This window comes from Mauremys reevesii, linkage group 18, assembly GCF_016161935.1.
Source record: "Mauremys reevesii isolate NIE-2019 linkage group 18, ASM1616193v1, whole genome shotgun sequence".
Taxonomy (NCBI): Eukaryota; Metazoa; Chordata; order Testudines; family Geoemydidae; genus Mauremys; species Mauremys reevesii.
Window position 1 is genome coordinate 5348565 of NC_052640.1, and position 11886 is coordinate 5360450.

General features: G+C 44.6%; 2 protein-coding genes across 3 annotated transcripts; both read right to left on the minus strand.

Annotated features, from left to right (window-relative positions):
- Window positions 1–1185: 1185 nt before the first annotated feature.
- LOC120386127 (disintegrin and metalloproteinase domain-containing protein 20-like) lies at window positions 1186–6410 on the minus strand. 2 transcript variants are annotated; one of them, XM_039505046.1, is made up of 2 exons: window positions 6272–6410; window positions 1186–5953 (listed from the first exon to the last, which is right to left on the minus strand). In XM_039505046.1, exon 2 carries the CDS (start codon window positions 5904–5906, stop codon window positions 3642–3644), a length of 2265 nt encoding a protein of 754 aa, XP_039360980.1. In that variant the 5' UTR covers window positions 5907–5953; window positions 6272–6410; the 3' UTR covers window positions 1186–3641. The 2 variants fall into 2 exon arrangements, with proteins under 2 accessions (XP_039360980.1, XP_039360981.1); XM_039505047.1 differs by lacking the exon at window positions 6272–6410 and having other exon boundaries at window positions 1186–5407; window positions 5684–5942.
- A 1812-nt stretch (window positions 6411–8222) lies between these two features.
- Window positions 8223–11272, minus strand: LOC120386128 (disintegrin and metalloproteinase domain-containing protein 9-like). Its single transcript, XM_039505049.1, has one exon. It carries the CDS (start codon window positions 10675–10677, stop codon window positions 8455–8457), a length of 2223 nt encoding a protein of 740 aa, XP_039360983.1. The 5' UTR covers window positions 10678–11272; the 3' UTR covers window positions 8223–8454.
- Window positions 11273–11886: the final 614 nt, after the last annotated feature.

The following is an 11886-nucleotide window of genomic DNA, read 5'->3' on the forward strand; positions in this document are numbered from 1 at the left end:
CTCACCTACTATATTTGGTGAGAGCAGAGGCTTTGGCGCAACCTCCAAAATCAAAGCATTGCATTGTGGGATAGAGTTAGGATCAGCTGAACACATGCAGCTGTAGCACTTGAATGACCATATTGCTGATGTACTAGTTCAACCTAGACTTCAGCTAAAGGCCTTGTCTTTGGCGTTATTCCCACCCATTATTGCTAATGCATGTAAAACACCTAGGATAGCTATTGGATGAGGTTACAAGAAATTCTGAAGGGTGCTATCACATAGCACAAAGCCAGAGGCCAGCTAAAGGCCCTGCTTTGCTCGATTCTGGAGCACTGAAATACTGACAGATCTCTGTAGTATGAGAGGAAATTCAGGCTCCTAAACTGGGAAGAAGAAAAGTGTTTTGGCCTTAGCCTCTGAAACACCCACTGCAGTGGAATGTTTCAAACAGCATTTTGTCTTCGTCTTCCATGTCTGGTTGAAGGTGAACAGTCTACAACATGTGACTGAGGATAAAGAGGGCCTGAGACTATAGCTGCATGAGTCCCCTGTAGGGAAGGACATTAGGGTTTGCAGACTCTTTTGTGTATCTACAGAAGTTTTATCAGTTGCAGTGTGTAAACAGAGACTGGTCTCCCTTAAAGAGATGGCAGCATCACCTTGAGTTGTTGAAACTGGAATAAACTAGGCAGTGGAGAAATAGACTGTAGGATGCAATCCTGTACTGATTGGGATTGGCCTAGATGGGATATCAGATGGATTTTATTGTTGTTAGAAATTATTTTATGGCATCCACCAGTATAAAGGGTGCTTCCCAGAAAGTCAGATCCCTGCCCCAAGGAGTTTATAATCTAATTGATGGACAAAACAAATTCTAGTGACTGGCTTACGTCTAACTGGAGAGATGAGTGATGGCTTTTCTGTCGTTAACGTCTATGATTCTCTGATGATTGTTTTGGATCTCTTCTGATTTTGCTGGTTCATTCATTTCATGCTCTAGGCTTTGTGGGCTGGATGGCTGTTTTGTATTAAAACTTGTTTTAATACCATCTTCACCAGAGAGCTGTATGTTGTGAAGTGCACATTCTACAACACATCATTGTTAATTAATACTAAAAGAGTATTCTACAACACATTGATAATTAATAGTAACAAAAAAAAAGAGTATTTTTGGCACCCCCACGTTCTGTGTTAGAAATGTATCACACCATCAGTCACAGGGCAGTCAAGAATCATTCTGAATATAATACCTTCCACACATCAAAAAGGTCTTAGCAATAAATTACCCAATTAAATTTAACATATGATTACTCTTTATTCAGTGGAGTTACTCTGGGTTTGAGCACTACTGTAATATTTACACCATTGTTCCTTGCACGCTAGTTAAGTAGTTCTCTTTGAATGGTTTCAAAGCTTCAGTCACTGAGGGCAAGATTTTTCAAAGGTATTTAGGAGCCTAAAGCTACATAGAGATGCCTAATGAGATATGCTAAAGCACCTGAACAGGTTAGGTGTCTGGGGCGGAATGCTACAATTCTACTACGTTCAGCCACTAGGTGGCGCAGTATGTAACAATCTCCGCAATCCGCCCTGTACAAGGAGAAGATGACAATGCTCAACTCCTGTCAAATGTTATTGATGTCTCAGATTTCATTGCTAGCAAACATTTAATATTCAGAGCTGATGCATCCTTTTTTGGGTGGGCTTGTGTGAGGGGTTTTCCTCCCCCCACCTCTCCAATCAGAAATGAATCAGTCCCACTGTGATCACATAGTTCTGCATGGTGCTAGCCCTAGGATTTTGGTGAGGAAGAGCATGATGATTCTTTGGGGGTAGTCCCAGGACATAGGTTCCCTTGTATATGAAAAGGGGTTGAGGGTACCTTCATGCTGTGACCAGCCTCCCACTGAAGGAGATGCACAGCGCAGCTGCTAAGGCTGGAGGAAATGGGTAAATGAGAACGTTTAAAAGGGATTTCAAGGCTACTTCTCCAAAAAAGTTAGGGGCCTGAGGCAGCCATTGGAGAGTTTCTGTATGTGGGGGTGAATTTTACCACTTATATAGTAGAGGTCTTTACCAAGAGTGATATGAGGTCTGAAAAACCTGCCATATGGTGAGATGAAAGCAGTTCAGTTTATTTAGTTTATCCAAGAGAAGGTTAATAGGTGACTTGATCATGGTCTATAAAAAATTGCAAAGGGAGAAGGTTTCTACGAGTAGAAAGCGCTTGAGCAGACGATGGTAAAAGAAGATAGACAAGTGCAGAGAAATAACTGCACTGTTATATTTTGCACCTTAATTAACCACTGGAATAACTTATCTAGGGATGTCACTATTTCCACATCACTTGAGGTCTATAAATCATAACTGGATGTCTTTTTAAAAGGCACTCTGTAACGCAAACAAGCTAGGACTTCGTGCAGAATCATTTGGAGAAATTCACTGGCCTGTGTTTGCAGCAGGTCAGACTATATGATTACAGTGGCCTTAAAATCAATTAACTAATTTTATCACCAGACCCTCCACTCTTGTGTTGTAGGTATGTCAATATTATTGTTACCATTTTACAGACAGAGATACTGAAAGAGAGTGAGGCAGAGATGGTCAGTGACTTCCCAAAGCCACAGAAGGCATCAGAGGAAGGACTAGGCTACAGGAGTACTTTACTCTCAGGGGATTTATCTACACTGGGAAAGCAGGTGTTTAAAACTTGCTAATAACACTACTGATTTTCCCACTGTCAACAAACCTAGCATGTTTAGTCCACTAGAACAAATTGCCTCTCATGCTATTCAGCTGCCCCCTCGTGTACCCAGAAGCCACTCTAGTTACTTGCCAGAGAAGTTGGCTCATCTGCAGGACGGTGGCACATGGCTGGGAGGAAGCTTTAATGACTGGGTTACACCCGTTACATCCACCAGGCTGATTTTAAAAGAAAAAGGTTTCTAGTCCTTTCTCTTGTCACAAATGCTGAGATCAGCCTTGACGTGTCCAGATCCATAACGTCAGAGGCTGCCAAAGCACAGTACTCTCTGTGAGGCAGCAGCTTTGACTGTTAGCAATGTTTGTTTGTTTACTCGCGAATTTACATTCTCCATGAAGGTACCTAAAACTTTGGCACTAGCTCTAGTCCTAAATAGGTCCTGTGTAAATTGAGCATCATGGCATGCTAAATGGCGCGTCGCTCTAGCAGGCTCTTGCAGACTGATAGGGCTGTCGTTTTGTAGAGCTAGGGAGTTTTGTTGGCTCTCATGGAGTCTGCTATCTTGTAATTTATGTCAGAGTCCAGAGCCTCAGCTGGGTCTCTTCAAAACCTTTCATGAATTTAAATAAGTAATGTGCAATGTGATCTTCCAGCCACTCAGTTTAATTAGTAAGAACCTACTTTATTATTTTTTCAAATTCGGTGTTGAGCTGAAAATTGTAAAACTTTCATCTTTATTTGGTAAGTTTTACTTTTCTTTATTTATACCCAAACCAAACGTACTGAAGTTTGTCTTCCTTAACAGAAGATATAATGCTAATGCTAAGAATTTATAACTTTAAACGAACCCCCTGAACTAGTAAATTGGATTCACTGATGTTCCAGCCAGGACCACCAGCCTTCCTAAGGCAGCAATGGGAAACCCTAAATGATGGATTTTCCATTGTGCGTTTCACTTATGGTGTTTCCTTCCTTCAGACTTCTTTGAATCCTTCGCTGCTGGCCGACCTTTTGGTTGCGCCTTCTTGAGGAACGTACGACGCAGACATGATAGGATAGATTTTTTAAATCTTCTTATAGCAAGAATAAGAGCAATGAGGATGAGGAGAGCAAGACCAAGTATTGCCCAAAAACCCCACCAGATTTTGTCCCTCACTCTCTGTGGGGGAGGGCCACTGTCAATGCTTCCTCCAAAGCCATGGAACTGACAGTTTGGAGGGGCCCAGCCCTCGACACAGTGACAGTTTTTATTATTGTTGCAAACTCCTCTCCTGCTGCACTTTTTGTCCTCATCACACGCTCTTTTAATCACTGAAGCAGCCGTACATGTCCGGTTCATACAAACCTTTGTGTTGCCACACATTGTGCCATCTGCCACTACTCCGATGTCAACAATATCTACCCCTGGATGATAGTCTGTGCCCCAGCACCACCCATTGCCCATCGGCGTTTGAATTATGGTTGCGTATTCCTCCAAGACAGGTATGTCTTTCACATTCACACACTGCACTCTCCCACACAAGCTGTTGCTCTGGTTGCATTTCTCAAACGCCATTTCTTTCCCGTCACCCCCACAGTTGCCAAACCGATCAGCTTTTACATTCAGTTCATTGAAGCAAATTTCTGGAGCAGCTCTAGCTCCTTTTCCAAAGATACTTTCACACTGTAAATTATGGGTGGCGCATTTCCCCTTATAACAGTAGCCATTGTCACTGCATGCATTTCCATCCTGCTCATACACATCTTCAGGACACCACTCGGAAATCCCATTGCAATACTCGGGCAGGTCACACTCGTCTGCAATTGCTCTGCATGTTCTTCCTGCTGGCAGAAACTTACATTTTCTACAGCACTGTCCAACAGAACAAACAGCTCCTGGCTTCAGTGTGCAATTGTGATGGCAACAAGGATCTCTTCTACATTCTCGTAGGTTCCCACAATCACAGTCTTCTCCATGGTCCACTACTTTGTTACCACAGCGCTGAATGGTAAAAAGTGCATGAGGTTCAGGGATGTTAAACAAACAGTTTCCTTTTCCTTTATCCATTAGGTCTAAAAAATAATTTTTACTGCAGTTACTGAATAGACTGGTTCTTGAACTCGCTTCACTCATGATGCAACTTGTGTGTTTGCCACACATACAGCCTGTATGATCATGCTCCATGCCAAGATTATGACCCAGTTCATGAGAGAGAACCTTTGAAAAGAGTATTGGAGAATTAAAAATGTATGCTTCAACTCCTGCTCCATAATAGCCTTCACAGATCCCACTTACATATGCCCTCCCAACTAGTGTTCCAAAATTTTTATAAATAAATAGGTGTGCAGCATCATGTTTCACCCGTGGAGAAATATTAAGTCTTCTCCAGTCATTAAAACTCTGAAGAAGCAACCTGATGTCTTCAGGAATGTTAATGGGGTTGTTTTGCGTCCAGATCAATAGCCCAACCAGAAGTATACGTAACTTTAGAGACTGAAAATGAGAATCTGCCATATTGACTGTGTCAACAACGAGATATGTCACATTGGTTTCATTTTTCCCATGATAGTCAAACAGTTTTTTGTCTGCCACTATAAAGAGCTCGAGATACCTGGTGTGTCTGAATCTTATAGACAGGTCTTTACCTATTAAGTCCTTCCTAGTCTCCATTACTGTTGCTGGACGTTTTCTTTCTCCATCCGTTACTTCACACTTCACAGCCTTGGGTTCCATCTCCTCTGTTCGATAAAGACGGTGCTGGAATGTAAAGGAAGTCTCCACAGGTTCAATTTCATAGTTTAAGCTCCCAATCTGGAGAAATCCTTTAAGTCCAGAGCAGGTGCTGAGGGCCACGTGAGAGTCTGGGGTATTTTCCACATACCCATGATAGTAGCAATCATCTGGAATGTGGGGCTGATCTACTCTCAGTTGACCTCTAGCATCATACGTGAAGACTGGGAAATTTTTTACTAGGAATCCTTTCTTCTGCTTTAGGTGAACTACGTGGATCTTACCTTCCACTTTGATGGCATAGGACATCTCGTCCTTGGTGGCTCTGTCTTCCTTGGGTGCTAGCTTCCTCGGAACTATCACTTCATAGGAAGCAAACCGTGGAGGTGGATGAGGACTACAGTCTGTGCTGGGAAGGAGAGACCCCAGCAGCACCATGGAGACGCCCAGTCTGAGGAGCAGCCCTTGTCCCAGCACTGTGTCCCTTGCCATCAGACTCCTCGGCATTAACGCTAATCCTCTCTGGGTCTGGTTTATGGTCGCTGCTTTCCAAACTGGAGCAGAGAAGGGAAATTGTGAGGTGTTAAATCAGCAGCACGGTCGTTAATTCAGTCACGGAGTGGCTCCTTCTCATCTTAAAAAGCAGCAGGTAATGCCTCTCTCTCTCTCCACTCCCAACTGCTGCCCACGCCTGCTGCCAACTGCCTCTCTGAGCTTTAGTGAGTAGACACAGTAAACTTCTCCCCTTACATTTCATGCTCCAGATCAGCATCAAGTAATGCACAAAGGGGCCAGCCCCCTTTCACAACCCCATTTCTGTGGGCTCCTTCCTCACCCATCTCTCCTTTGTAACATCAAGGGCTCATGCTCACCATTTGTGGGATACCAAGTACCACAAGGCAACAGACCTCCTCGCTATATAATAAAGCACAGCCCCACTAACAAACCGCTCTATGCAAGGAAATCCAGGGTTCTAAATGGGCAAAACCAAAAAAAAAAAAAAAGGGTGGGTTATGTTTAACCCCTGAACTTCCTGCGGCTGTGGAATGTCCGGGATGGCGGTTGATTGTTTTGGTGCCGCTTTAAACGTGAACATTCTATGGCATGTGGCTTGGGGTAGAGAGGGACTTAGAACGTAGCCATGTGTGGCTTGTGCAGAGCCAGACTTTAGGGCTTTCCAGTTATGTAGGACGTCAATTAGAGAGGAGAGAGAGAGAGAGAGAAACGAGCACTTTTCCAAGCTATGCCAGAGCCCAGCGCTATGAGAGCCCAACGCTATGAAAGCCCAGCTATGCCCCGTTCCTTGAGTCAGCTGTCACGCAAGCTGGTGCAGCTATTCAAGCTACAATTCACAAAAGTCCTTGTTGTGGCGCAATTAAAATATTGCTGCACGTGGGACCTGTGCCACAACTGCAAGACAGAAATGAAATGGTATCTAGCCTTTGGCACTGCCCCCATTCCTGTACACCACAGTGCACCCATCCCATCTTCCACTATCTCCTTTTCCAACACCTCCCCGTCTTAAGATAATGAGGTGTGTGTGCTTGGAGAAATCCTTTGATGTGCTGAAAGGAGACAATTTGGTGAATAGGGTGCTGGATGGCTGTCAGCAGCTACTATGCTGAGGCTTGCGGGTGTGGGGGGCAGGAAGCTTGAAATAAGGGCTTGTGAAGAGGGAAAATGCAGGCGGGTCATAGGCTGTGTTGCCAAAAACAAGCATTTAAAAATCATGACTCAGCTCCCCACATAGCAGATGATTTTAAACAGCGAGGGACTTTTTTTTTTCTGGTCTGCATTCTGACCTTTGAGCCTACAGGGTCAGGCTGCCTGACCCTGATTTTCTGTGGGCTTCAAAATTCAACCTGAACTGCTAAAAACCACAAAAAGAGGTGCCCCCCCCGCTCGCTGCTTTTAAGGGATTCCACTTGCCCTCTCCTACGCCCTGGGGTGGGGTAGGGCAGGAGTGGCTGCCATTGATTCCACTCCAGCCTTTGCCCTTATCAATAACCCACCTCCCTCCTGACCCTCTCTGGGAAGCCTCCATGGCGTCTTCCTTCCTTATCTATATTTGCCCACATCAGTGTCCTTCCCTTGGGGTCAATGACCCTTTCCCCACCCCACCTGTTCTTCACAGTGCCCCTCTCTGCCTCCTCACAGAATATGGGGCCGCCCTCCTCCCTCAGGACAGCAGAACTTTAGCCCCACGGGTTACAGTGGGGGACAGGGACAGTGTCCATTTCTTTTAAGAGCTGCTCCTCCACAGGCTGTAGGGAAGTGGCAGCCATTTTAACTGAGGGCTGCCTGTGGCTTCTGTCTCACTGAGAACAAGGCGAGATGGCGGCCATTTGGAAAGCTGACTTCCCCTGAGGGGGACGATATTAGGTGCCAGTAGGGTGACCAGACATCCTGATTTTATAGGGACAGTCCCAATTTTTGGGTATTTTTCTTATATAGACTCCTATTACCCCCCCACCCCGTCCCAATTTTTCACATTTGCTGTCTGGTCACCCTAGGTGCCAGTCTCTGCTGAGGGAAAAACCTGTGGGTTGTGAAGCAAAAATGGCAAAAAATAGGAACCTTAGCCCTAAATATTAAGTTTTTAAAACTCCCAATTGGGTCTCTCCCCTCCTCTGCCCGCTTGTGTGCCACTTCACCAATATCCTAAAAAACCACATTGGGGCGGGGCTGACGGATTCCAGTCAGACCCCAGTTACAAACCCTGGCACAGACAAGCTGTGAATTGCTTAGGGCCTGATGGGGCCAAGGGGATGATAAATAGATTTAAATCCGTCAGTTTTTTTTAATTCGCTGATCGTTTTGCTATTTGATTCCAAGACCAAATTTATTTAATTATTTTTAAAAAACAGAACAAACTGCCAAAAGTGTGTGTGGATATGTATAAAGTAAATTTACATGAGTCCTACTGAAACTAGTCATCCGGATCCATCGATTCTCCGGCAGGGTTCCCCAGGCATTTCCACAACTGTTCTGAGAAACCCTAAACCATGGACTTTCCACTCTGCACTGGCTTTTTGAAGCTAACGCTGCCTTGTTTTCACATGCTCCTGAGAGATGGATGTATTTGCGCAATGCTTTCAGATGCTCTATGAATCACTGTTGCTACAGGCTTTTTAAGTAAGAGAACGATAGCTGCAGTGACTACAGCGGCAGCAAGGGTTATGCCCACAATAGTCCCGACAAAACTAAAGAGTCCAACTTTGGAAAGTGGGGGGGGCCCACTGTCAATGCTTCCTCCAAAGCCAGCGAACTGACAGTTTGGAGGGGCCCAACCATCATTACAATGGCAGTTCCCGTTACTGTTGCAAACCCCTCTACCGCCACACTTCTTTACAGTACAGCTGGATGTCAGCACTGTTGTCTCATTGACACATGTATGGTTAATACAAATCTTGTTTGTTCCACACTTTGCACCATCTTCTACTATACCAGTATCAGAGAGCTCCATCCCAACGTGAAAGTCCGTACCCCAGCACCACATATTATCCACTGGAGTTTGAATTAGGGTCGTATGATCCTCTCCCCAAGGTATTCTTTTTACATTCACACACTGCACCCTTCCGCACAAGATGTTTTCCAATTTACATTGCTCAAACTTTACATCTCCCCCGTCCCCTCCACAGTTGCCAAACCGATCCCCTTTTAGGTTCACTTCTTTGAAGCAACTTTCTGGAGCTGCCATAGCTGCTTTGCCAAAGAGGTGTTGACATTGTAAATTGTGAGTAGAGCAAAACCCATGAAAACAGTAGCCGTTGTCACTGCATAAAGTCCCGTCTTGCATATACACATTCTCTTGGCACCATGGAGAAGTCCCATTGCAATACTCAGGCAGGTCACATTCAGTAGTCTTCTTTCTGCATGTTCTTCCTTCTGGAAGAAACTGACATTTGTGACAGCACTGTCCGAAAGCACAAATAGCCCCTGGCTTCAACTGGCAAGTGTGATCACAGCAAGGGTCCTTTTTACATTGTTTTTTGGAGCCACAATCGCACTGTTCTCCTGGGTCAACTATGAAGTTGCCACAATGCTGCACATGAAATAGTTTTTCAATTTCTGGGATGTTATTCAGACAGCGTCCTTGGCCTGACACTGTTAGGTCAAAATAGTCTCTAGAACTGCAGTTACTGAATTGATGGACTTGTGTATGATGTGCATTCATGATGCAGGTACTGTCATTGGCACATACGCACTCTTTTCCATCATGTTTCATGCCAATATTATGTCCCAACTCATGAGCAAAAAGCACAGCAAACTCCCTTGAAGGGCCATGCATGAATGCTTCGACACCCGATGCACGTTTCTTATCACAGACACTTCTCAGGTACGCTTTTCCAATGTTTGCTCCAAAATTCATATACACAAATAGGTGTCCTACATCATGTGGCGCCCGTGGATAAATGTGACGTTTTCTCCAAAGGTTAAAATTGAAAAGAACCTCACTTATATTGTGTGTAATTTTGATGGGGTTGCTTTCTGTCCAAATTTCTAGTCCAGTTAGTAGTACGCGAAGACGAAGAGGATAAAAAAGCTCATCCACCATACTGACTACATCAACAACTTGCATTGAAACATTAGTTATATTTCTGCCTGAATATTCAAACCGCAGGTTGTCCACCACTATAAGAAGCTCCATATACTTAGTGTGTGTCCAGGGATGAAATGCCTCCGCTTTGGGAACCTGCCTCCTCTCCGTCTCAGAAGCTTGATATTTGATCTCTTTGGCGGTTAATCCACATGTCACAGTCTTGGGTTTCATCTCCTCTGTTCGATAAAGACGGTGCTGGAATGTAAAGGAAGTCTCCACAGGTTCAATATCATAGTTTAAGCTCCCAATCTGGAGAAACCCTCTGAGTCCAGAGCAGGTGCTGAGGGCCACGTGAGAGTCTGGGGTATCTTCCACATACCCATGATAGTAACAATCATCTGGAATATGGGGCAGATCTACTCTCAGTTGACCTCTAGCATCGTAAGTGAAGACTGGGAAATTTTTTACTAGGAATCCTTTCTTCTGCTTTAGGTGAACAATGTGGTTCTTTCCTTCTGCCTTGATGACATAGGACACCTCATCATTGGTGGCTTTGCCTTCCTTGGGTGCTAGCTTCCTCGGAACTATCACTTCATAGGAAGCAAACCGTGGAGGTGGATGAGGACTACAGTCTGTGCTGGGAAGGAGAGACCCCAGCAGCACCATGGAGACGCCCAGTCTGAGGAGCAGCCCTTGTCCCGGTACTCTGTCCCTTGCCATCAGACTCCTCGGCATTAACGCTGGATTAAACTGAATGCTCTCTGGATCTGATTTATGGTTGCTGATGCCCAAACTGGAGCAGAGAAGGGAAATCTTGGGGTGTGTTAATGCAGCAGTACTGCCCTTAATTCAATCACAGAGCAGCTCCTTCACACAGTACAGCCCAGCATCTTAAAAAGACACAGGTAATGCCCCTCTCTCCATTGCTAGCTGCTGCCCATACCCCCAACCAACTGCCCCCCTCTCTGACTCTGAACATTTTAATGACCAAGTTATATTCCCCACACTCTCCTTACATATCACCAGCTAGATCCGCCTGGAGTATCAAAGCTGCCTGCCGCCTTTCACATACATTTTTATGGGCACCCTCCCCATCTTTGTCTTTTGTATTTTCAGGGGTGCTCTCTCTCTGTCTGGCAGGGCAATACTACATCCAACAAAGCAGCAGGCCAGCCAGAGAGCCCAACCCCGCTATATTATACAGCACAGAAACGCTAACAAGTCTGTCTGCCAAAGGAAATTTAGGCTCCTAAACTGGGAAGAGGATAACACTTATAAAATGTTACTCCCGAAACTTCTGCTGCAATGGAATGGCCCAGATCGTGTCTGTTTCTCTTCGTGCCTCTTTGAATGTGAACATTCTACGGCATGAAGCTCAGAATGCAGCCATGTGTTCCCCCATGCAGTGATGGGCATGAAATGGAGATTTGGATCCCTGGGATTCTACTCGATATAAATTTGGAATGAATAAGGCAATGGAAGGATAAAGGGTGGTGAACAATGCTTCAGTCACTCATTGGGACCATATAGCAACAAGACACACCTTGGGTTATTAATTCATGCTTTTTGGCGCACTGGCTAGCATACTGCCCTTTTCTAAACGCCTTATTACTGCTCATAAGCTGACATTTTTTTTAAATTGTTTTTTGGAAAGTGGGTTGCATGCATTGAGCAATGCAGCCTTCTGCTCTGAAAGATATTCTCACTGTAGGGTGAGAAAATGAAGAGGCTTGTAAGCTTCCTGCCCACTACAATTTTACATATATACAGCTTGCTTGTGTTCTTGTAATCTCTCTCTTCTTTTAAGTTACCAGGACTTTTTAGGCCTGTTCTTTCCTCCTTTCTCCAGTAACATGAACACTATGTCACAGCAATGCTTTATAGATCAAATAGCCACTCACATTCTATTATGCTAATGATTAAAAATAGTTTTACTGAATAGTT

Bases quoted from the DNA above. Each gene is read 5' to 3' on its own strand.
- LOC120386128 (XM_039505049.1), bottom strand. From the start codon at position 10,677: ATGCCGAGGAGTCTGATGGCAAGGGACAGAGTACCGGGACAAGGGCTG.
- LOC120386127 (XM_039505046.1), bottom strand. From the start codon at position 5,906: ATGCCGAGGAGTCTGATGGCAAGGGACACAGTGCTGGGACAAGGGCTG.